The sequence below is a fragment of the Neopelma chrysocephalum genome, unplaced genomic scaffold (assembly GCF_003984885.1).
Source record: "Neopelma chrysocephalum unplaced genomic scaffold, ASM398488v2 Primary Assembly neopelma1_361, whole genome shotgun sequence".
Classification (NCBI taxonomy): domain Eukaryota; kingdom Metazoa; phylum Chordata; class Aves; order Passeriformes; family Pipridae; genus Neopelma; species Neopelma chrysocephalum.
Genome location: NW_020898025.1, coordinates 504,576 through 530,330, shown reverse-complemented (window position 1 = coordinate 530,330; position 25,755 = coordinate 504,576). Strand labels below are relative to the sequence as shown.

Genomic DNA, 25,755 nt, shown 5'->3' with positions numbered 1-25,755 from the left:
TTTTCACTGCTTTACTCCTTTTTTTTTTTTTCATAAAAGGTGACAAGCTCAGTGCTTCAAAAGTGTCTCTGAAAACCCCTCAGGATGGTATCCAAACTCTCTCCCACCAGCAGGTTCCTGCTGGGAGAGGAGGACAGTCCCCACAGCCAGCAGGGCTGCCTGTCTGGTGGCCAAAGCTGGTGGCCAAAGCTGGCCAGATTCAGTTCTCATTTTGTAGTTTCCTATTTTTGGGCCATTTTTGGGCCACGGGTGTCCATATGGCCGAGGTCTAGCTCAGCTCCCCTCCAAACATCCCTGCAGAGGTACATCCATAGGGCCAAGGCCGTGGATTCCCCTGCAGACCTGCAGACTGATGCCACCTCACCAGCTTGTTCCCGCAGGACCATCCCATGGATACCGGGATCCCTTCCCGGAGGGGATCCTACACCCAGCACTGTGTTTCAGGGCTGGATTCCCACAGGAAAAGGGGAAGCATCTGAGCGGGAAAGCACCAGGAAGCTGCTGTGGGTGGAGGGGTCGATATGGGGACAGGGCAGGGGAGGTGGGGACAAGTGACTTTTCCATCCAGGAAGGTCCTGGCTCCCGCTCTGAACCGGGTCCAAGCCTCTCCCTGCTGCAGCCAGCTGAGCCCCAGCGGGAGCCGGCCGAGCTTTGTGCCTCGGCAAGAATGTCTCATAAAATTAAATGATGTGTGTGTTGGAGTTCCGTGGATGTGGATATTTGTGTCTGAGCCTGCTCCGGCAGGAGCCTTTCTCTCCCCCCAGAGCTGAATCAACCCATGTGAATATCCTCATTTCTCCTGTTGTTTTGTTTTTTTTTTTCCTCCCCCCTACCCTCCTTAGGAAAAAGCTTCACCCTGACCATCACTGTGTTCACCAACCCCACCCAAGTCGCCACCTATCACCGAGCCATCAAAGTGACCGTAGATGGACCCCGGGAGCCACGAAGTAAGTGATGTGTTTTGTTTGGCAGCACTGAGAAGTGTGAGGAGGGGGGATGCAGGGGGCCGAGCTCTCCGTGGCCAAAGGATGCAGGACACAGAGCCAGCTGGGGCAGCACATGTAGCTAAGGAGAGTCTTGGTGTGGCCAAGTGAGCCCAAAGCAGCGGGCACGTCTTGACTCCTTGGACTTTCTCGGCACAGCAGAGTGTGGTGTGTGTCCTTCCCTGCCTCTTGCTCTCTCTGTGCTCCATATCCCATCTCGGAGGGATGGTTTTATAGCTCCTCATTGTGCTCCATAACCCATTCGGAGGGATAGTTTTACAGCCCTGGGTTGGGATGTTGGGAAAATGCTCTGAGCTCCGACGGCAAAAACACAAAGGGCTCCAACCTGGCGCCGCACAGGGTGTGCTGGGGGTGGTTATGGAGCCAGAGGTGCCTTGCTCGGCTTCATTGGCTGATTGCTGCTTTTCAAACTAAAAATGGTCGCAGGTTCCCTCCGTGCTGAGCTCGTATTTGCCTTTTTGTCGGAGAGCACCTTCCCCTTTGGTTCGTGGTGGTTTCGCTTTCGGGCCGTCAAAGGCTGGGGCTGGCAGCGCCGGCGGCCGGGGGCTGAGCTGCTGGAGAAAACCAAAGGCACGGTGCGACCGCAGAAGCGTCTCTGTTCTGGTGGAGGAGGCTCTCCCGGGCGCAGGATGGTGCCTCGTGGTTGAGGGAGGCTCTGTGAGTCTCCCTCGCCGGGTTGGTTTTCGGCGTCGGGCTGCTTTGAGCTCACCTTGGCATTTCCAGCGATCCGAGGAGCGTGGGGAAACGCTCTGGAGCTGTTGGCTGGAGGAGTTTCCTCTTGCCATGAGTATTATTTGCTCTGTGGGACCCCCTGCGTGGTGGGATCTCGTCCCTGGGGGCTTCATCTCTGGCTTCGAGCTCTGGCTTTGCCTTCCTGCTGGCTCAGCACCACCCCAGGGACTATAAAGCTGAGTTTGTTCCCTTTGCGTGTGAAGCTGTCAGTGCCCACATTGAAGGGAAACGGTTTGATCCTTCTAAATATGCCTCAGAAAATATTTTCTGTTGATGCTGTCGTTGGGCCATCGGTGCCCCTTGATGTCAGGCCAGGTGGAGGCTGTTACCTTGGCGAGGGGGTTTGATTTGCATTGGGGTTTGTTGGGTTTTCTTCCCCCTTCATTTTTATTTCGGAGACCGAGTGGCTTTATGGGAGCCTGTTGAGCTGCTGGCTGGATTTACCAAGCTAGAATTCAGTTTTGAGGGTTTTTTTTTAAGCCAGAAACACAAGGCAGGTCCCTGGTGTGGGTTTGCAGCCATCAGCACCCGTGGGTCGTGGTGGGTTGAGCTGGGGCTCAGCCCGGGGCTGGGAGGGGAAAGCAGGCAGGGGCTGGGCAGGGAATTTCACAACTATTCCAGGTCAGGAATAGAAACCAGGTCTCCTGACTCCTGGCTCAGCCCCTTATCAGCTGCATCAGATCGCCTTTCTAATAATAATAATAATCATCAGGAATACATAAATAATAATACAAGGTGAGATAGTTACTACTCTTAGCGTTTGGTTTGACTTCACCGATAGCCAGCGCTCGCCAAACCCCTGTGAATCACACCCGCTCCTCCTGAATTTCAACATCCCTCCCCAGAGCTCCCCAGCTTTAATTTAAATTTTCTGATATGGAGGGGGCGGCTCTTTGGCCAGGCAGGGAGCTGGGGGGGGCCGAGCCGAGGGCACACTCGCCCTGTGCTTCTTTGTCCCGGGGCCGTGCCTTTGTTTGGCAGAATTAGGCAAAAGCTGAGGATGGAGCGGCTTGTCCTGGCTCTGGCTCAATGTGCCCGAGGGATACCTTCCCTGGGACCCAGCCCGGGTGCAAGGTCAGCAGTTTTCTGCTTTTTTTTTATTTCTTTCTTTATTTTTTTAAATGACTTGTGGACCTCAAAACGTGCTGGAAGTGCTGGCTCCTTAAGGAGATCTGCGTGGTGTTTATTTGCTGCTTATGCCCTTGTCTTGTGTGGACCCCAAAGGTTGATCTCTCCCCCATCCCTGCACCTCCCTCCCAGCCCATAAATTGCTTATTGAAGAAGTTTAGACCCAAACTGTGTTTTTTTTGGAATTTGTTTCAGATGATCATAGATTTGTTGGCAGTAAAGGTCATATTTTGACTCCCGGTTTGACCCTGGGGCTTAAATTCATCATTGATGAAAATCCAGTGTCTTGTACTGGAATAAAAAATAATAATAAAAATCTCTTTTTTTTTTTTTGGCCACCCTTCACTTTGCAGTTTCTGATGAACAAGAAATTAAAAAAAAAAAAATTTAAATAATGCCCTTTGCCCTTCCCTCCCTGCAGTCCTGTGCAGGAGCCCTTGCTGTGGAAATTACCAGCTGTAAAATGATCCAGGCTCACTCCTGGAAAGCCGGCGTGGTTTTCCTGGTTCACCTGCCACTGGGTGGCTCTCTGGCACAGCACCCCTGTGTGCCAGCACCCACCTGGCTCCCCAGGTGGCATTTGGAGCTGGTACAGCCCTGGTAATCCCCACCTTTGGCCAAACACCATGGCTTGTGCCGCTCTCTCCCTTGTTTGTCTTTGCGAGGAGAGAGCTGGCAGAAGGAATTGCAAACTTTATGTGTATATATATTATATATTCACTTTGTAACATATGTATGTGCATAGATATATTTTTATATGCGTGTGTGTGCAAAAAAAATCGGGGTTTTTCCCTTTCTTGGCTGCAAACAAGTGGGATGTGGTGTGTGTGGGCTCCTGTCGTGCAGGATCAGCGCTGGCCGGGGCTGGAGGCTGGATGTGGGGCTGGTGGGGCAGGCAAAAAAGCACCCTTAATGTGGAAAGAATTGGCCATTTGTCTTGGTATCCTGGGAAAGCCCTGGGCATCATCTCCTCAGATGCAGTGAAATTCTTCCAGCAAACGTTCTCGTGGGGTTTTTTGGGCCAGGAACGCGGCTGAGCTCCACGCCCCAGCTCCGAGCATCCCATTCATCTTCCACCCCTGTCCCATCGCTTCATCTCAGCCCTTGAGCGAGTCTTTTAACTCAAGCCGTGCCCAGAAAAACTTCTGAGGAGTTTGGAATGGGGTTGAGATGGGTGAGAAACCGCAGGGGAGCGGGTGACAGGCAGGGCCCAGTGTGGGGCTGGGGGGAAAGCTGGGATGGAGGGACAGGAGAGCTGGACCATGGAGCTGAAGATGCTCCGTTGAGGGATCCACAGCCAGTGTGGAGCTGATAACAGTGGTGGCTTTGGCTGAACATCCCCTCCAAGTTCTCCCACAGTCTCCTTCCGAGTGCCCCGCTCGCTCTGAGATCTTTCTTCCTTGTGCTCAGGCTCTTTCTGGGTTAGATCTGGAGGGGGAAAAAAAGGACATTCTGTCAAGTTGGCACCTTAGCTCTAAACAAATAGCACAGCGGGTGCCAAGTGTTGACATACTTTGTACAAACAGGAAGTAATAAAATATTTGAACTTCCTGTGGAATTTCCTTCTTTTTTCCCCCCCCTCTCTGCAGCTCTGTGTTTAGCAAGAGCCCGGCTCTGGAGAGCTGCAGCCCTGGTGCAAAGCCCTGTCACATCCACAGCTGCTTGCAAAATAATCCACAACAGGCAGAACATGGAAAAATGAATAGCTGGAAGCTATACAGGGATGTTTAGTCTGTTCCTGGGAAAATGGGAGCATCTCCAGGGCCTCCCCCATCACACCCACCTGCTGGCTGCCTTCCCTTTCCCTTCCCTTTCCCTTCCCTTTTCCTTGCTTTCCTTCCCACCGCTCTCACCTCCTCTGCTGTCACTTTTCCTCTCCTCTTCCCAGCTGTCCCTTGCAGCTCCAGCCCCTTTTCTGCCCATCTCCTGGGAATTCTTGTGCAAAGTCTTTTTTTCCCCTCTAATGCTTTTTCCCCCCTTTGATTTTTTTTTTCCTGCTGCCATTCAGTCTTCTCTAACCTCTCTCCCCCCTTCCTAAATCTCCTATGCCCTTAACCCCTTCTTTCTGGTTTCCACCCCATCCCTGCTGTCCTGGTCACTGTGTTGAGCAGGAGAGGGAGACCCAGAGGATTTGATCCCCCACAGGATCCCTGTGTCCCTCCTTGTTGCCCGCTCAGCCACAGCAGCACAGCAGCAGGTTGTTGGTGTCTCCTGCCCTGTTCATTTTTGGTGTGTGCGTCAGAGATTTGGTGCTTTCAGTCATGTCCCCACTTGGTGCCACCACAATAAGTGACAGGAACGTGTCCCCATCCTGCAGTATCTGCTGGCTTGGACCAGGAGGAGGGAGCTTGTGGCAAGAGCACTTCATATCCCCTCTCCCACCATGCTGTCCCTGCAGGGATTTTCTGGTTGGGCCCCATCCTGACCCTCCGGGGTCGCTTTTCCCTCCCCAAAGGCTTCTTGCCCCAAAAGGCTCCGGCTGTCCTCGAGCTCCCGCCGTCCCCTCGCACGGCACGTAGCCAGGGGGTGGAAAGGCTTCTCACCTCCCACAGAGATGAGTTGTTTCCAAGAATTGCCGTGGTTTTTTTTTTTTGCTTTCATACTTTTGAGAGCCTCAGCTGGGTGAGGGTTTCCCTCCCTGCTGCCTCCCACGAGAGACATCAGCCCCGAGCCCCAGCCCGACCCCGCGCTCTGAGCTGGGAAATGAAGAGTTTGGGACATGCAGAGGGTGGAAACCCCCTTGTGTGAGGTGTTTGTGGCATCTGTGTCCCCGGGGTGCTGGCGGTCGGTGGGCACAAGGCCGTGTCTTGGGTGCTGGTTTCCCTTGAGCACTCAATGCACTGGGCACTCTTGGCTTCCAGTGTGTAAAAAAAAAAGCAAAAAACTGGGAGAAAGATTGACTGGGAAGGGAAAAATCTTGTCTGTAAATCCATCCTGGGGATGGTCTGACCTCTGTTAATCGCAGTGTGCTGGGGTGACTGTGGGAGGATGGTGCCTGTGGCCCTGAGTGCCCCCAGCCCTGTGCTGGGACATCTCTTCCAGCAGCGTTGGCACTGGGCAGTTGGGAGCCCGGGAGGAGAAAGGGTTGTCTCAGCACTTCATGGGATGACACAGACCTGGCTGGGGCTCCTCTGCCCATCTGGAAGCCGTGGTGACAAAAGCAGGGCCCCAAACCGCCCCATCCAGCCCGGGCACACCTCGGCCCCGCTGCCCACACCCCATATCTCACCACCTCCATCTCTGTTCTCATCCCACGCCCAGCACCTCGCCAGCCCCGGCTCCCTGAGTCGTGGTGTGTCTGCAAACCACCCTGAAAAGGCCTTTCTCACTTTATTTATTTATTTATTTATTTATTTATTTATTTATTTATTTATTTATTTATTTATTTATTTATTTGAGGTGCATCTGAATCCATTTCTCTTGGGTTCAGAGGACTCTGCGCTGCAAGGTTTTGTCATAGAATCACAGGATGGCTTGGAAGGCACCCTAAAAATCATGTAGTTCCAACCCCCTGCCATGGGCAGGGACATCTTCAACTAGAAGGTGTCTTTTTTTCCCATTTATTCTTAGTGGATGCTCCAGTTTGAGGCCAGAGAGAAAAAGGAAGGACAGCACCATGCTAGCAAGGCAAGTGACCCCCCTGCACCTTCCCTGTCCCTCATGGCTGTAGATGAGTCTGAGATTTACTACCCAGAAATATCAAAACTGAAACCCCATTTTACTCAGTGAAGGAAAAAGAGGTGCAATATTGCACCCTGTTAATCCAAATTAGCTCCATAGAGACCCCAATGTGATGCTAACAACTAGAAATCCCAGGCATCCCCTATAAGAGGGTGCTCCCTAATTCCGGCCTCCAAGTTGAGCTGCAGATTTGGGCAGGGGGTGTGATGCTGAGCAGGCAGGTTTTCCAGGCTGCTCTGGGAGGATTCAGTGCTTTAATTTTGGGATGGTTGCACGCATGGAGGTGGTCTGTGTGTCTCCCCATTGTGAGCCACCACCATCTCTGCTTGTTGCCAGGCTGGACCCCCAAACCAGACCCGCTCCCTGCAGCCCCAGTGTGCTGGGGAATGTTTATTTTCAGGCAACAGCAGCTTTGCCCAGAGCTGAGGTCGAAGAGCTGAGTCAGCCCCTCCACACTCGCTGGCACAGGGCTCGGATTTGGGGTTTTTGGTGACAGGGGCTTCCCTGTGGTGCAGCCTTCCAGGCTCCTGTTTGTTTTTCCTGGGATACAGCAGCCCTGGGCAAACTCAGTTCCTTTAGCACCATCCCATTTTCATGCTTTAATGGCTCAAATGCCACCAAAACTACTAAATGCTGTGTTTAATATTTTGCAGAGTTGGTTATTTCTGTGCTAAGTTTTGGGTTGTGGTGTCCTAAAAGCAGTGGTGATTTCTGGAGGGATTTCTGACTCCTTGGGAATTGCTTGTAGCGCTGAGGGCTTCCCTGATTTGTACCATTTTGAGGGAAAAAAGGAGAAAAATATGAAACAGAAACATTCCTGTCACCTTTCAGAAAAGTGGCTGATCCATGAATTCACCCACCATGCTCTGGCAGGGCTGGGAACCCCCTGGAAAAGCTGCTCCCCAGCCCAGTGGGGATTGTGGCCATCCCACTTCAGGATGTTTTGTCCCGTGGACCTGTGCTCCGGGGGGATTTGTGTTAAATCCACACTGTGCTTTCTCCTCAAAGGGGAAAAAAAAAAAGGTTGTCTCATGGTTTTGTTGATTTCAAGCAACTTTGAGAGAAGGCAGAGAGTTGGAAGAGCTCTGCAGGGCTCGGGAGCGCTGCGGAGAGACTTGGGATGATGCACCGTGGCCCTCTGGGACACCAACTCCATGAATCTGGAGAGGGGGAAACAAAATCTGCAGCTCTCCCATTCCTGGGAAACAAGGAAATCGGGATCTACCGAGTGGCTAAAATAGCTGAGGATGAGGAAGAGGGAGTAGGGCAGTGAGATGGAGTTGTGAGACGGGAGCTAAAGAAGAGTAAGGGCAAAATGATCCCCTGTTCCTATATTCCTATGGGCAATTTTGGGACCTTGAGGCAGAGACACCCCGTGTTTTCTGTGCCTTTCACCCTCGGAGGTTTGATATGGCTTTGGCAAGTGCTTGGAGAAGAGAGAATAAATTATTGGAGGGTCTTGTGCTCCTCAGAAGCTCGAATGGAGACTCAGGATGGGGCTGCATCGTGCCAGTATTGTACAATTTCAGATCTTTATCTTGGCAAAAAGGCTCCTCGTGGGGCTGCGTAAAACTTGAGCTTGAGATGTTTCTGTAATTAAAAGCAGCCTCGGTGCTGAAGTGCTCCCGTGGGGTGATAGTTTTGGGTATTATTCTGGTCTTTTGTTTTATTCCCCTGCTTGTCCTTAGCTAGAAATAAATACACAGACAGTTCCCAGATTGTCCGGGAATTAGAAAAAAAATAAAAGGGAAATGGCAAAGAAAAAGGAAAAATAAGGGGAAAGAAAAATGCAACAAAATCAATCAAAGATCATTTAAATAAATAAATGACCTCCCACTTCCTGGACAGTTATTTGTTGATGCAAAATTGGTATAATCTCTTCTAATTTAATACTTGGTGCTTGAAATACACTGATTTCCCACTTCTCAAGACCTGCCCCCCTCCCCGGGGAGGAAGAGGAGGAAATCCTGAGTGGCACTTTCTCTCTTCCCTATTAACTCTGCTCTGGATGCGCTGTGGCCCTTTGAGACGGAGATTTGAAGAGACTCCAGGGGCTCTGTACGCCCACCTGGGAGCTTCAGCATTGCTCCTGCTGGTGAGGAACCTGCCCTGGTGCTTCCCCGTGGTGGTCCTTGGGGTGCTGCTCTTGGAGACATCAGACTAATTCCAACCGTGCTCCAGATTTTGCTGGAAGGAGCCCGTTCGGGTCTCAGGGGTCTCTGCTTCTCCCTGCGCTGATCCAGCCCTGCCAAGGGCCCTCCTTGAAGGAGCAAAAGAACTTTGGATGAGCCTAGGCTCTTTGATGTGTCCTGAAACAAGGCAGGCATGGAAGGTCCTCAGTGGGAATGCAAGGTATTGTAATATTTTAGCTTTATTGGTGTTTTCTCTGCCGTCCCTCCAGCTGCTGTGGGTGTTGTTGGTGCCTGGGATGGGGAACTTGCATGGATGGTGTCTGAGAGCTGAAGCCACCCTGTACCTTCTGCACAGAGACTGTTCAGCTCCATCCCACCCTTCCCTGATCCCATTTGCTCTTTGGGTGGTGACAAATGGAAAGCAAATGCTGGCTGGGGCGAGGTGGCACAGCATTGGTGCCATCAATGGACGCTCCACTGGGCAGCTCGTGTGGGGCACAACGCACCACTTGATCTCATCCTTCATCTGTCAGATCCCTTAAAACCCCCAAAACACCCCTCTGCAGTGAGTGGGCAGGCAGGAGGCAAAAGAGGGGGTAGAACCCGCATCCCTTGGAGTTTGGAGGATGCCCAAGGCGGTGGGGCAGCAGCCTGCCCTGGGGTGGGAGCGATGAGGAGACGCCGGCGAGGCTCGGGGCTCCCCAGCTCATGCAGGAGCCTTTGCAGATCGGTACTTGCTGCACAGGAGGGTTTCTCTGTTTGTATTCCCATCACTAATGTGTTTTGATCCCAGTGGGGAAATTTGCACCCTTTGGTATCTGCCAAGGCCGTCCGGGGCACCGCGTTCTGCCGAGGCAGTTCGGACGCTGTTGGTACACGCATGGAAGGCAATTATGTTAAAATACCTCCTCCTCTCATTCCTTATAGGCACTGCTATCCAGTTAACCCCTTCAGGGGCCAATCCTGCCAGGACACAGCGAGGGGGAATCGGGGCTCAGCTCCTGGAGGGCGGATAAAAATCCCTCAGGGAGAAAAGCAGCCCGGCACTGGGTTCTGTGGGTCGGGCTGTGCAAGACCCTCAGCCCCCCGGGGAACCCACTTTCCCCTCAGCAGGTCATGGGGATGTCCCGAGGGACACCCAGGTGCCAGGGACCTGTGGAGCATTCCCTGGGGAGAGCAGAGCAGGCACAAAGGTTGCCTGACTGCGCTCCAAGCAATGGGTTTGCATTGCCAGTGCCTTTGGTGCTACAGCTCGAGGCTGTAATCCTGCCTCCAAAGAAATAACAGAGCAACCAAAATTATATGGGCTCCAGTAAATTCACTCCCCTAATTATTTTATTTGCCACGTATAGTAAATTCCTCCTCTCCTTTATAATCGCCTGGTGCGTAATAACTTCAAAATAATTTTACTTAAAAAATGACCAATATTTTCTAAGTGAAGCAATATTGGGAGTCAGAACAGGGAAATTATTTTTGCTTGCGTTCTACAAAGGAATCTTTGTTGGGATTGGTTGCAACACCTCCTGCTTTTGAAAGCCTCGGGAAAACCCCAGGGCACCGTTCTCGGCTGGGGTGGAAGAACCATGCCTGGTCCTGGCTTTGGAAATAAACCAAAGTCAGAGAAGTGGGCATTGATAATGTGTTTGGAAGAGATTAAATCGGGCAAAAGGATTGTCTGGTGGATGGGGGATATCTGGAGAATGAAGTTTCATTGGAGGTTTCTTCCAGGAGAGTGTTGGTGTGTTCTGAGCCAGGTTGTGCCAGGTGCTGTTCAAATAAACAGCAAAAAAAATTCCCTCTGGCTCCAAAGGGAGTTGGGTTGGGATGGGATGCAGGTGACAGGACACGGTGGCACTAAAAAGGAATATTTGTGAGTGTTGCAGCAGGGACACTGGTGAGCATTGCTCCTTCACAAAGGAGCAGCATTTTGCCCCGTCCCTCAGTTTATAAAGCAGATCTGATTTCTCGTGGGCAGCAGGTGCTGCGCAGGAGGTTGTTGGTGAGGATTTGTCCTGCAGGAGCAGGGACTGCACATTGCAAGGTTATTAATACAACGTGGCCCTGCTTCCCTCCGGCAGGATTTGGGAGCTCAGGAGGAGAGAGCAAAGGGTCACAGATTGGAAAAGAGAGAGGAAAAAAATAGTCAGTGCTAAAAGACCAGTTTCGTTTCAGGGGAGACAACAGCTAAAGGACCAGAACTATCAAACAAAACCACAAGATCACATCAGATGTCAGGGCAGGACACATCTCGTTCCTCCCTCCTGAAAGGGCTTATCAGTGCAACCAATCACTTTAATGATGTGGCAGAGGGAGGAAGAGGATTTGACTCAGAGTGAGATGAAATTTAGTTCCTAAGACCCTTCTCTTCCGCTGCCGGAGACCAGTCACCTGTTCTGCAGTCAGCCACAGATAAATCATATCCTGCAGCGGAAGGTGCTTAGACATGATTTTGCATTATTTTCTCTTACTCTTTCCAGTGACTCTACACTCCGTAGTGGGAGGGGGGAGGGAGGGGAGGAAGAAGAGGGACCGAGCGAGCAGAGACATCCCCAGTGCCCTTCTCAGCATCTGAGGACGATGGCAGCGGGATGGGAACCTCCCCATCCCAAAACCAGATGTGGGAGCAGGCAGCCCCCTTGCCCGTGGTTAGCCTGTGCTGAGCTCTGCTCCTTTGGCTTTGAAGAGTAGCACTGCAGGGGGGGGATGAAGGTGCTGTGCAGGTAGTGTTGCTCTGGGGCTCCTCCTCACAGCTTTGTGCTGCCCGTGCTGGCAAAGCTGGTCAGGAGCTGTAATTATCCAGCATACCAGCCAGTCTCTGGAGATGGAGCTTGGAGCTCAATCCTGGGATCGGGGGATATTAGTATTCAAATGTCAGGGCTCGGCTCCAGCTCTGTCCTAGGGCAAAGGGGAAAAGCAGCGCTCAGCATCCTCAAACCTTGGGAAAGTTTGGGTCTGATCCGGGTTGTGCTGTTACCAAGGGCTCAGGACTGGCTGGCAAAACGCTGCTCCCTCCAGTCGGCTGCTGTGGGGCCCTGCAGCGTCAGGTTCATCTCATCTCCATCAGCTGAACCACGGCACATTCCTTGCACAGGTCTGAACCCAGCAGCTGGTCCTCCCCATCCTGGGCAGAGTATCCTTAACCAGTGTCACCCAAAGGAATTTGATGTGCTTGCCCTAATGGAACAGGTTATGAACTGGGAAAAACCAGCTATACTGGTAGCACACAGCCCAAGTTGTTAGATAGCAGCATTAACTCGCTCCAACTGGCATCTCTCCACTGATCTACGGCTTCTGAAAATCTGATCTCAGACGTGGCTGAGGCAATACCAGCTGGATGTCCTTGAGATCTGTCTGCTTCCTCCCCTAGTTCCATGAGAACCAGATCACAGCCCAGGAATGAATTCTGCCTTCCTGGAAATGGGAGCAACTGCAGAGAAGCCATTGGGGGGCTGGTGGTTTTTGCACCCTGCTGTGAAAGCTGCCCGGGTTCCTGCAGATGTGCACCCACCTGCTGGTTTGTGACACACGGGCTGAAATTCTCGGATCTGTAAATCACAGCTTTTAAAGCCCCACCTAGTTCACTCTGCAGTCTCAGAGGGAGATTTTTCAGAGGTCTTTGAGGATGGAAAAATGCAGGAAAACACTGGTGGGGATTTTCAGCAAGGCACGAGTGGGATAAATGCTTAAACCTGATGAATTTTACCGATTGCTGAGAATGCCCCCAGCTTTCCCTGTGCTGTGAAGTGCTTTAAATACCTTTACAAATCCAGAAAGACTCTGTCTCCCCACTGAAACCCTGGGAATGGGGAGCCAGTGTCCTTCAGGCATTTGAGCCGAAGTTGCGTGGAAATTTGGGTGTGATGTTCCCTTTGATTTGAACACGGGCCACATCCCCAGAGCTTTTAAAAGCGCTACCCTAGATTTCTGTTTAAATATCTGAATTAATGCCCTGCTTTTTTTTCCTTCCAGAGGGCTTAGTTTTGGAGTCTCCCAGTGTAATAAGTGGCCTTGACAGGATTTATCAGGCGCTGTCCCACTTGCCAGGGCTCCCATCACAGGGTGGGCAGGGAGAGAGGCAGAGGGACTTAACCCATGAGTGAGAGGAGATCAGGGGCTTGCAAAGCCTCTAATCAATACCAGCCTGCCTAGAACGAACATCTCTCCCACTGCTGGAGCTTCAGACACTAAAAAACCTACTGTAAATGCAACATATCTCTGTGCTTCCTGCCAGCTGGCCCGGAGCCAGCCTATTTCCTTCAAAAAGAGGGATATTTATTTTCATCCTTTTAGAAGCAGCCAATTCATCTCAGACCACCACCAGCTAAAAAAGCTTTATAAATTAGGAACCGCTTTTTTTTTTCTTTTCCCCCCTAATTCTCTTCCCGCCGCCACCACCACCCACCCCCTTAAATATTATTTTCCTTTCGTTGTTCAAGTTGGTGTAAATCCTCTGCCAGGACATGCGAGCCGAGGCGCATTGCGACACACTCCCCTTTCTCTCCAAGCTGGAGAAAGACAGTAGCTGTAGTGTCTCACGAAAGCCAGAGGAAACCAAAGCAAAGCCCGGCCGTGACTGATTCTCTTTCCAAATGGCGTAAGCAGGCCAACTTCAAACATGTGAATAATGAGTTATCTGTGCTTGACTTTGTTCGGCACCAGAAGAGACGGTTCCTTCTAACATTTCCCCGCTGCTCCCTCCTGTGAACTCCCTCCTGGGCTTCGGCTTCTAGGGGTTGAAGTAGGGTTGGCACTCTCCAGGCTGCTGCCACTCGCCGGAGCTCGGGGGGCATCTCCGTCATCCTCCGTGGAGACGTCATGTGTGAGTCCCTCCCAGCTCCCGGCGCTGTGGGCAGCCTGGTTCCCATCTCCACACCGTCCTCCCCTCCCTCCTTCGCTGGCCGTGGGGTTTCACCAAATTCTCCTCGGCTGGGAATTTCCCGTGGTGAGTCCAGAGCAGGAGGTGGGATTCCAGGGAAAACCTGAGGGGTGTTCATGCCTTGTGTTATAGGTGTGCGAAGATGAAACCACCCCGACATGTGCTGTAAGGGACAGGCCTGCTGTTCCCATAACACAGGCGTTTCACATGTGGCTTCTTTCTGGAGCACATGCTGGGACTTGATAGTCTAGTCGAGACTCAGACTGGGAAAAAATTCAACCCTCTGTAGAGGATTGGCGTGTCTCTCTGAAGTACCTATTTTGAGGGCTATAAGAGGGATTTGAAAGGTGTTTTGCACATTGAGACGGAGTTTTAGCCACTGCTGATTGCTTTCTTGTGGTCCATTCTCACGGACATGTAGAGACTAAGCCACGGGGTTGTGTGTGTGCAGGGACTGCTCCTGGTGAGCTCCTGCTTGGCTGAGCCCTGGAGTTTGACTGTGAATATCTGAGCAGAGCCTTGGGTGGAGGATGGTGGGATCATGCTGGTGGGATGTTTGGAGCCTTGCTTTGGAGGTGGATGAGTGGGGCCTCTGTGGCTGCTGATGACTTGAGCTGATGTCCCAGCTCGTGTTGCCATCTCCTGGTTCTTGTCTCTTCCTCACTGAAGCTAAGGAAATTATCTGCAAATGTGTGTGTTAATGAACATCCCCCAGAGCTGAAAAGCTCCGTGTTTCCTTCGCTCCATCTTGCCGCCAGCATTTCGCAGCAAGACTCCTGGGGAGGGCCAAGCCACTTCCCACCATCTGCTCTCCCATCCCTTGGTAGCAAAGGGCTGTGCCAGGGGATGGGGACAAATGTGACACCCAAATCTGAACCCACCACAGGTGGAGAGGAGGATGTACAGCTCCTTATCTCTCATGACTGAACAATGAAACAGATAAATCAGGGTACCATGACCCTCAGGCACCCCGGAGAGTGTTTTTTCAAATCAAATTTCTCTCTCAGATTTTGGCACCACTCAAGTTCCTGAAGCCCCTTTCTACCTTTGATCAACTTTATATTCTGCATCTCAGTAATCTGGGGAAATAAGCTGCTTTTGGTGAACACTGTGGAACTCCCTCCTGCACTGCCTGGAAACCCCATCCAGGTCCCAGCTTGGGAAGCCACATCAGGTTGCACACTCCTAGAAGGAAGAGCAGGGTCTGTTTGGTCTTTGTAATGTTTTAATGCAGAAAGCATGTCTTTAAATCATAGCTTTGAGCGCCTGGGCTGCAGTGTGGCACACACTGTTTCGCTGTCTGCATTCCAAGGAAACACCCAAAACTTCCAGTATGCTTCTTATTACTGGCCTAAAGTGTCAAATTCACATCGGCTCTTCCAGCTGGGAAGTGTTCAATGGGATCGTTTGTTTGATGTGCTGATACAGATCTTGTTATTACATCAGGATCATAGGTGATCTGTCAATGTTTACATCATGTCATGTTCAATATCGGAGTTAACTGATTCAGAAACCCGATCCAGCGTTAAAACCCTTGTGCTGTTGACAAGAAGTGCCCGAGGTCAGTAGCTGCCATCATTTGATCGTTCTAAGCTCTGTTGTTTCCATAAATATTGACCTGCAAGCCAGTGCTAGCCCAGCTGGAAGTGCAGGGCAAAGTCTCCAACCCCAAACAGCAGGTTTCGTGCCCCAAAATTCACAGGTCGGGGTGACGAAGGCTTCTCAGGCAGATTTCTTGGGATGAGGTCTGGAGCTGTTTCAAGTTGAGTGAAAACCCGCCCACTGGCTTCGGGAGGCTTTGAGTCAGTCCTTGGGTTAAGCTAGAAACCACCTTCCTCTTCTCTAAGGTATGAGCTATTGTTCACTTGACGGCACTGGTTTCCTCTCCATGACAGCTGTGGGCAGATGGGGAAGGGCTTTTAATGGAGCCAACCGCTGCAGAAATTAAAAAGCTCAGGTTGTTCTGATGAAAGAAACCCATTAATAGCGATTCTCTCTTGCGTGACAAAGTCTGACGTCCCCAGCTCTAAAGTGACAAGCGGCAGGAAGTCCTGGGGAGAAAGCCTGAGCTCAAGAGGGTTGGCAGTCCAAGCTGGTGGTTTTTAACTCATTCAATGCCTTGTTTCATATGGTTTGGTGCTGCCAGGTCCCACATGTGGAGACAGGGCAGGATACAGACCAGAGAGGGCCTAGGAGAGCTGGGAATGGTCCTGATCCCACCACAGCATCCTCTGGTGAGGGCTCACCCTAAGTGAGCCCCTGTGTTTGCCTCGACTTGCACTGGCATCAAGTTTTCCACTTCCTTTTTTTAGGATAGGTTTAAGGTTTTGGGGGTTTCATTGGTAATTGCTGGGTCTCCCCAAAAACCAGCCCCTCCTCGAGGGTGTAAGTACAGTGCTGCTGTTTACTTGAGGCTTAAAACCCCCACAGGGCTGTGTCCACGTTCAGACCATGTGGGGACCAGAGCAACCCCAGTGCAGCATGACACAGCCACATGAAGCCCTCAGTTAAGTTGTATGGCTGAATAATCTTTAAAAACACTATCAGCACAGAGATCACTTGATATATTTTTCAGGATTTTCTCTGTCACATGCCAGATACCACCGCAGGATAGGGTTTGTGCTGAGATAGAAGCAGGGAATTTGATTTCCATTAGATTTCTGGGGAACTTGAAGTCCTTTTGGCTCCTCTGCCACGCTCTGCCCAAGGAAAGCGGTTAAAGGTGAAACATAACCCTGTTTTTCTTTTTCTGTGCTTAAAAGTATACTGAAGCAATACAATGTGGACCAAAACAGGACACCTCACTGCACACACTTTTCCCCTGGGGAAAGCACAAATGCCACGTGACAGATGCTGCTCATGGCTCCAAAGGCCTCGGATAATGCAGAGATGCCTGAGGTCTGGGGACACACAGAGATTAGAAGAGATCATTTACAGTGTTGCTGTGAGGTTTCCTTGGTTTACTTCACACAGCAGGGAAAAGACATTTTCAAAACACCGCTGGGTTTTGCTTTCTGCTGGGGTTTGTCCTCAACAAGTTCTGCTCTCTGTTGTCAGCCCGTTTTCCATCGGTTTGGACTTTTACACACCCGGAAGCCTGGGAATTATGGAGTTTGGAGGGGATGGTGGGGCTCACCTGGATGTGGAGCTCACAGAGGAGGGTCAAAGTCCTTCAGAAACTGTGGCAAGGGGTGGTTTGCTGTTGGGACATCCATGGAGCAATGCCATGGCAGGCAGCTCAGCTGGGAGTGTGAGAGCCCCTCTGGAGATCAGGAGACACAAGACATTATTAAAGAGGGGGAAGTCCGGGGACTTCCTGTGACTTTGCTACAAACTGACACGGGGCTCAGGCCACGTAGATGTGAGGGGGGAGGGAGGGAGGGTGCGAGCAAGAGGTGGCTGCGTTTATCGCCTTTTAAACGCGTCACTTCTTAAAAGCCACCAAGAACTGAGCCACTGACTCAGTGGATGTTGGTCCGTAGGATCTGATAAGGCCCAGCTCTCTGAAGCACTGCAGAAGGTTTCTGCCCAGCTCCTCTCCCATCTCCCCAGCGTGTCTGCACACCTCCAGTGCCCCCGAGCCCTGCGCTCGGATTACGCTGGGATGAGGCAGCTGCCACCTTGGGAAGGTCCTTTCATGGCAGGTGCAAAGAGCTGGGGGTGTTGCAGGGCCGCCTGGCTGCGGCAGGTAAAGAGCAAGGAGAATCCAAGGTCTGAACCCCGGCACTGATGTAAAACCGAGGCAGCTCCGGCTTCCCTGGAGCCCCTCCAGCTTTGTGCGGGTGTAACTGAGACTGGAATCGGGCCCAGAGAGAGTGAAGCCGTTTGGTGATGATTAATATAGTAAAATGCGAAAGTTATGTATCAAGTGTATTTCATGCGCCTCTTGCCTCGGGACAATTAGCATAAATTTAATAATTATTGCCCTGTGCCAGCAGCTGCTACCTAAGGAGCTGGGAGTGCTTTACAAACGCTCATTAGCTGCTGCCCTGCCTGGGGGAGGTGGGTGATTAGTCTCCCCGTTTTATGGGTAGGAAAAGAGGAACAGAAAGAAGCAAAGCGAGGTGGCCAAGGTGTGGTACCACGGCTGCTCCCATCCCTCCTCCTGTGCCTTCTCCAGCTCCACTTGGCTCTGACCCCATTGGGTGAGCAGAGCTGGAAGGGGGAGTAGACGAGAGTTTATTCTTTGTGCGCTGAGCAAATGCTGCAGAAAATACTTAAAATTCAATGTTTCCTTTGCTGGTTCCCCATTCACCCTTTTGCCAGGAGATGGGGTTTTTCCTGCCTTGCACATGTCTCCCCTCTGTGTTCAGAGAGAGTGAGGGCTGGTGGAGGCTGGTCACTCAGGCACGGCACAGGGCATCCTGATCCAGGCTCCTTGATCAAAGGCTGACTTGCCGGATGATTTGCGGGATGATCTGGGGCCTCCCACATGGGTCAGTCCGTGTCCCATCTTTGGTGGGCTTCGTTTTCCTGAACCATGAGATCTTCCCCTGTGTGTGTGCTGTGCAACCCCCCTGGTAGCTGATTTTTGCCGGGGCTGCCCCCCGTTCCCCCCATGTGAACATCGGCAAACCGCGGAGACAGAGACTGTGCTGACTCTGTGTGCAACCAAGGTGCTGTAGCCAAAGGGTAACTGATCAGATATCAGACTCTTTTATCGTGTTCCAGGGCACAGACAAAAGCTAGAAGACCAAGCCAAACCCTTCACCGACCGCTACGGGGAGCTGGAACGGCTGCGCCAGTCCATGAGAGTCACCCCGACAACACCCAACCCCCGCGGATCCCTCAGCACCCCGAGCCACTTCGGGTCCCAGGCTCAGACTCCAATACAAGGTAACTGGCTGGGTGCCCCAGCCCGGCGTTACACCCCAAAGCTTCACACTCCCAACACAGCTGGGCAGGGAGCGGAGCCTCCCTGGCTGAACAAGATTCCCTTTGGATGGCCTTGTAGGGCTGGAGTCCGGCCCTTCCCTGGGTGAGGAGCCCTGTGGGGGGACAAGCCAGGGGGAGGTTTGCTTGGATTTCTTGACCTTGGAAGCCTTTTTGCACCCATGATATCACTCTTTGCACCACTAGGCCAGGGCTCTTAGGAAAAACTGAGGAGCTTCAGCAGGAATGCGAGGGAGATCAGAGCAACACACTTTGAACCCAGCAGCTTCTTTGACATGAAGGCACCCACGTTATGGTTATGCATCAACTAGAAAGGGTGTTTTGTACTTTACATGCTAATCCAGATGGTTTCTTATCTTGTTGCATTGTGTTTATGCCAAGTCTGGTGATCACCCAACTGCAGCATAATTCCCCACACGTATGCACACCTGCATGGGCGCACGCGTGCACACACACACACAACAGAGGCTTTGCTCTTCCCATATTTGCCATCAGCCAGGAGCGCCCCGAGTCCTTGGGCGTTCCCCGGGAATCCACACCGCTGCCAGGACAGCAATGGGAATTGCCACTGGTGTTACCCAAGACAGGTCAGTCTGTTAATCCCCATACACCTGAATTTCAGCCCCAAGTTGGAATTATCCGGCTGCCTTGCTGCTCCTGTCTTTGTGCATGTCTCAGCACAGCCAGATGCCACCAGAATGAATTAAGAGAGACCATTCTCCTGTCTGCATGTGAGATGTGCTCCTTTTTCATGCAATTTTAGTCTCAGTGGTGTTTTCCTTTGGAAATCAGCAGAGATACTAACAGGGATTTCAGGAATAGTATTTAAGCTGCCTGCATATTGAGTTTTGATGAGAAGTGGCCCTTCTTGGAAGGTTTCCTATAAAAAGTTCCAGAAGCCTCTGTGTTGCATTTTCAGAAGTGACGTAGATGTTTGAAAACCTCAGTGTCATTGGCAAGGAGGGTGTCTCGGGTGCAAAAACATGTTTGAAAACGTTACTTGAACGGTAAAAGCTGCCCCGCTCCTCCCAACCCAAAATTGCAGTGAAAATTTAATTTATTTCTCATTGAAATGCAAATCTCCATGCTTGGAATTTTCATTGATATTAGCATGGTTTATGAGAAGAACGCGGGCATTTTGTGTAGGATTATCATTTAATTTTTGCTTAAAAAAAACAAGAGAGAGAGAGAGAGAGAAAGAGTTTTCTAGGCTCATCCCGTTGGCTGCGTCATAAAGAAAGAGATTCTTGGGGAAGAAAAAAAGATTTGTATTTTAAATTAGCACAACCCCATGTGGTGCCAGAAACCCAAAGAGCGTCGTTTGGAGCAAGGGATCAGGTGATGACACAAATCCAAGGAGAAAAAAAATGAAATTGGCCACAAGCTGCCGTCCGTGCCAAATTCCCAAATGTCAAGTGACAGCAGGAGTGGAGACACACAAAATTAGCCATCTAAAATCATTCCTGCGGAGTGAATCCAAACTACCAGGAATGCTGCAAAAGGCGGTTCGTGCACGCTCTGCTCTTGGCTCCCTTGTTCCCAAGTTGAGGAACTGTCTTAAAATGACTGTGGGTTCTTACCAGCGTAGCTGGGAGCAGGATCAGCTCAGTATTTTTAATCTCAGCCCTGTCCTTTTGACACAACGCTGGCTATAACCAATCATAATCATAATTTTAAAAAAATACAACCCTCTTTCTCTCGCACACACACACGGCTTATTCACAAAGATCATAATTTTTACCCGAGCAAGTGGAGCCCGGCCCATGCCAAGAATAACACAGGAGTTAACAGGCCTGTAATTCTCACGACTTGGCACGTTCTTGGGTAACACACATGAGAAGCCGATTAGTGAAAAGCATAACGAGATACCGGTTAGGAGGGACAGGCTGGAGTCCATCCGGCCCCCACTATCCTTTATGTGGGTGCTTCCCAACCATAATGTTTTTAGCATCCCCGTGTGGGGATTGAAAGGGGGCCAGAGGAGCAGGTTTTCCCTCCACCGGTGCCCAGCAGCCCTCTGCTCATGTGCTGGAGGTGGTTGGCCTCCCAGTTCTGCTGACCAAGCAGTTTGCACAAATGCTTCCTAATCCGCTTCTGGCGAAACCAGGCTGGGAGCTGAGATGCTCAGAAACAGCCTTGGCCGCTGAGGGGGGATTCCGGCACCTCAAATCCCTGAAATACAGCACGTGAAGCTTGGGTTTTAAGGCAGAAAGGCACGTAGGAGACAGTGTTTATCTTTGGGAGGAACTGGGGTTCTTTGGAGGTGTGTTTGCTCTGGCCTGGTCCAATCTTTCCTCCTCACGAGTGAGGGCCATGGCCAGTGGAGATCACGGCAAGGACGCTGGTGTAAGTGGGAGAAGAGTCTGGCCCTCAGCCATTCGCAGAGGCTTTCAGTAAAGCAGCCCCTGGAGGTTATAAATAGCCCCCATGTAAAATGATCGTCCTGAGGTTAAATGGTCTCAAAACCAAAAACCTCCCGGTAAGAGAAAACTGATTGTTTCTGAAGGACATGCCAGGAAACATGGGAGGAGAGCGTGCGCAGCTCTGTGGCCAAGCAGGTCACATCCTGCTCTTGTGCTGGTTCCCCATGCCCAGCATCAGGGTATCTCAGTGGCTTCAGCCTTGCCTTGTCCCGCTCAGATGAGCAGAGAATCCATCCCTTCCTACGCCTGTCCCCAACAGAATTGACATTTACAACCCTCCACACACCAGATTTCATTCCCACTTGCACTGCTTTGGTGGGTCAATAGGGTAATTCTGGGTTCAAACCGGTGTGGCTGTGATGACAGTCTGGCCCAGTAGCTGGGCAGACCCTCATCATCATCCAGCACGGCTTCCCTGGCTTCAGCCGAGCAGAGCCGTTTGCCTCTGTTGAGGATTTGGCCCAATGCTTCTCCAGTGAGGTCTGGAAAATCCGAGGTTTTGAAATCCCAGCTCTGCCATCTCCTCAGCGAGACACCAAGCTGTCATTAGGATGGCTCGAAATGGTTCCTTATTACAGGGCACGCAGAGCCAGAGCCTTGCGCACTCGCCTTATTCCGAGTTTCACCTTCTAGCTTAAAAAAATCAAGTAGCTCCCAAAAGCGAAGTAAGATGTTAAAGGAACTTGCTTCTGTCTGCCTTCAGCTGCTTCTCGGGGCCCCCTTGCTCTGGGGAGGCAGGATGGTGACAGACACACGTCCTCCAGGGGAGAAGCCCCCGGTTCTCCGCGCGGCGCTTCGCCCTCGCCAGTGTTTCTGCAGCGGTTCATGCTGAACCATTTTATTCCCACCGCAGCAGAGCAGGACCGCCCACACAGCCGGGCCTGTGTTCTCACTCTGTGGTGGAAACATCTTCAATCACTCAAAAGCAATTGTGTGCATTGTCCAGCAACATGTAGGGGCCTTGCGTACACGAGGACAATTGCAAAGTGATTTTAAATTTGATCTACTCGGTACCAGAGCGAGCTGTTTTCATTAATGCACTTAACGTCCCCTTGCTCCAGCGAAACCAAACTCCCTTGACTTCACAGAGAGAACAGTAAACTCTGGATCCTTTTGCATGCTCCGTCCTGCCTCTCCTAGCTTTACTGTCTGCTCAATGGTTTTCGGGAGACGTGTTTGCTGGTGAAGAGCTTCAGCTCTCCTGATCTGGAAACTGCTCAGCTTTAACCAGCTTCACTCCCAGTCCATTACTTAGGGCCAGTCATCAGCGGAATGCTTCATCGTATGCATTTAAAGTAAAATCTCTCTCTCTCTTTTGCTTTTTAAATATACAGTTTTAAAGTATTACATTACTTTTAAGAAGCCTCTTGGCATAGGCAGCGAGTGCCCTATTGTTTCCGAAATGCAACGTGGCTGCTCTGAGGTTAAGTCCTGAATTATGGGCCCAGCAAATACACTGAATTGCTGCTTCCTAATCCCTGTCCAGATTGACTTATGGTTTCTTTAAAATATCCGTTTCTTAATGGATAAAAACATTCTACCATGGGCAGAGACTAAATTGTTTCCAAAGGAAGCTAGGCAAGCATTAGTGGGAAGAAAACATATTGTGGGATTCAGCTTCAGCCTCAAAGGAAGGAACACGCTCAAGATGGGTTTCCTGCCTGCTTTCAGGCTTCTGTGTCTATCTTTAAACTGCTTTTCTGCTCCTTTCATTTACGCTTGCGATGTCCCTTAGATGAATTTGGTGTGTAACTGTCAAAGATGAACCACAGACTGGTGCTGGACAGGAGCTTCCCCCGAGAGAGAGCTCAGGCACCCGTGACCGCTGCGTTTGCCGCTGACGTGCAGCCGCCTCGGTCTCCCAGCCACAGCTCAGGGGGCTGAAGTGCTGCAGTTCCCACAAAATAGCAGATGAGATTACAAGGAGCCCTGCTGCATTTGCCTCAGGCTCCAGGGGTGCCATCCTGCCTCTGGCACGGGATTTTCGGATGTGCTGGGATCCGCAGAGTGCAGGAGGGGAGCCCCCAGCCCAGGGTGCTGCTGCAGGAGGGCAGTGCCCACATTACAGGGATGTTGCTGCAGCGCAGCCCAGCACAAACAGGGCTGGATCCCCCTCTCCCAACACCCCTCAGCCTCCCTTGTCAGTGGGTTTCCCATGGCAGACTTGGCCTGGTCTAAACCTGCTCGGCAGGCAAGGTGGTCTAGCTGCAGGCTGGGTTGTAAATTCAGCAGCTTCCTTTTATGTAGTCAGGGCTTGTTAATTTTTTTTTAATACCCTTTGAATACAGGTAAAGAGCAAAGCGCAGGCAGGCCAGAGGGAGTGGCTGCGATCACGGGAGCGTTTCCCGTTCAGCCCACCCACCCGCTCCAATTAGCACCGTTAGCTTATTCATTAGCTCTGCGGGATGGAGCGGCGGGAACGGAGCCTGGTGCAGGACAGGGGGATGCGGGCAGAGGGCTCTGGGATGGTGAGAGGAAGAGAGAGGCTGTGGCGGGAGAGGAAGCATGGAGAGCTGGGCTTGTTTAGTCTAGCAAAGGGCAGGCTGGGAGCGGAGCTGATTGCTCTGTGTAAATACATCGAGGGGGTAAACATCGGGGAGGGAGAGGAGCTAATGTAAGCTGTGGAGGACACTGCTGGCACAGGAGATGGGGTTGAATTGGCCCTGGATAAATTCAGACTGGAAGTTAGAAGCAGGGTCCTCCCCAGCAGGGCAGGATGGGTCCAGCAAATGGCTGGGAGCATCCCAATGGGCCTGGAAAGGTTTGCAAGGAGGTTGAGATGCAGTGCATGATTCACCGGGCTGGGAATACCTGGGAATTTCCCTGCCCTGCCTGCATAGACCAGGAGGCTGCTGCCCAGCATATTTGGGATCGGATTGAAAGCACTGGGAGAGGACAGAGGAGCAGAGCTTTGTGCTGCTCATGGGGTAGGTCTGGGGGCCACGTGTGTGTCTGCACGGCGGCACATGGCATTTGAGGAGAATTGAGCAGCAAACGTGCTTGGCAATCTTGAGGTGGTGCCTGGCGATGCTGTGATAAGGCCGTGTGTGTTGTTGTGTTTTGGTTTGGGGTTTGGTTTTGTTTTTTTTTTTCAAACTCTGCAAAGGAAGTCCTTGCACCCAGTTTGTGAGCTGGTTCTATCAGATACAGAACAGTGCTCCATGGGCGTGTAACAACGGATGCCGTTCACACCCTCATTTTTTTTCAACACCTCCCCTCCTCCCCCAAAATATATTTTGCTCTATTTTACGTGGGGTGGGAGGAAGGGGCCGTTTTCTTTTTTAGTTGGCTCTGACTTGGAAACAAGTGAACTTGTTAACATACGTGACAGAGGCGTGAGAGCGCGCCTGCATGCGTGGGTGGGGAGGAGAGCGGCGCCTTCTCTAGAGATGAGCTGGGGCTTCACACATCAAATGCCTCCCGTGCAGATTGTCTCCTTCTCTGGCCACCTGCCTTTCCGTGCTCCCAGATGGAGCCGTTGTGACCAGGGGAAGGAAGCAGAGAGGAAGAGAGGGCAGAAAAATGCTAAAAGATGACCTGGAGGTCCAAATATCACAGAAATCTGCAGAGAAAAAACAGCCAAAGGTATATACAGAGTGAGAACGTCTGTCCCCGCTCTGTCTCACACGTGCATGGCTATTATATACAGAAGCATAAGGTATCATTAATGTTTACACAGTTGTCAATCATCGTGGCATAAGACAGGAAAGGAGGGTTTTTTTCCCCCAGGGTTGATTTTTCATGACGATTTTGCAAGGCACATATATGCATAGAATTGAAACAGTGATATATGACCATGCTGAAGATATTTTATATTCTGTCCACTTGGAGAGAGCCACACTATCAAGTTCCCTTTACATTTCCTTTATTCTCCGTGTGTATCGCACACTATGAGTATGTGTGTGTGTTGTGTAATATACACACAATGGGTTAAGTTTATTGCTGACTGGATTCATCAGCCACTGAATATTCCGCAGATCTCTGAGATGGGGACCAGAGAGTGATATCTTGGGTGCCGTGGAGCTGCTCAGATTCCACACGTCGCTGCCCGGCCCCAGATGATCTGATAATCTCCTCCTGTCCATCGGGCCCTGGTGCTGTGCTCTGACACATGCCCTGGGTGAGCTGGTTGTTTAGGTGTCACTCAAAGCCCTTTCCAGGCTGTAGCATTGAGGAGGTCCTGATGTTGCTTTTGCCACCCTTTCCTCTCTCCACACAGAACATCTGTTTTCCTGGAGGAGGAGGTAGTGGAAGCACCCACTGTTCTGCTGGGAAGGATGCACATCCATCCCTAAAACCTTTTGCAGGGCCCATTGCCTCATCTCCTCAAAGGCCTCCAGGGAACTCTGAGGAGATCCACCAGTCCTGACCCAGCAGGGGTTCAGGGACCAGTTCCACTCCATCCAAAGCAGCTCCCAAACCAACATGGTCTTAAGGGAGGCGGCTGAACACACCCAGAGAAACCTCTGTGGTCGGCAGCCTCATGAACCAGCTTCCCCACCTCCACGCTCGTGACCAGCCCTTGCCACCATGAACCAGCTGAGGTTTGGCCCCATCGCCGCACAGGCTCAGGGGCGTCTCTTCACATTTATCTCCTCACCATCCACCCAAGAAAAGACCTGTTTTATCTCCGAGGTGGAGAGAAAGCTGCTGTGTCACTGGAACGCTGTTGTTTTATCTGGAAAGGGGCAGAGCAGCTTTCAAAGCCTGTTTCTATCCAGCTCCACGTGCAGGAGGACTTGGGGGTCCTTGAAAGGTGCAAATTGCAGCTGCACAATTAAATCACAGGGTGTGTCCTGGCCTCCAAGGTCCCCTGGGCAGCTCAGCCCTAAGGAGGACACAGTGGCATTACTAATCAGGGCTTTGACCTTTACATGGCTTTTATT

The 25,755-nt window shown here is 51.4% G+C and overlaps 1 protein-coding gene across 1 annotated transcript in view; it reads left to right on the top strand.

Moving 5' to 3' along the window:
- The window catches only part of RUNX3 (runt related transcription factor 3), a 38,892-nt gene that overhangs the window by 5,205 nt on the left and 7,932 nt on the right, over nt 1–25,755 (top strand). The window contains exons 3-4 of the mRNA XM_027706060.1: nt 843–947; nt 18,225–18,389. Of these exons, the coding sequence (XP_027561861.1) occupies nt 843–947; nt 18,225–18,389 (270 nt within the window). The remainder of the gene's footprint in view (nt 1–842; nt 948–18,224; nt 18,390–25,755) is intronic.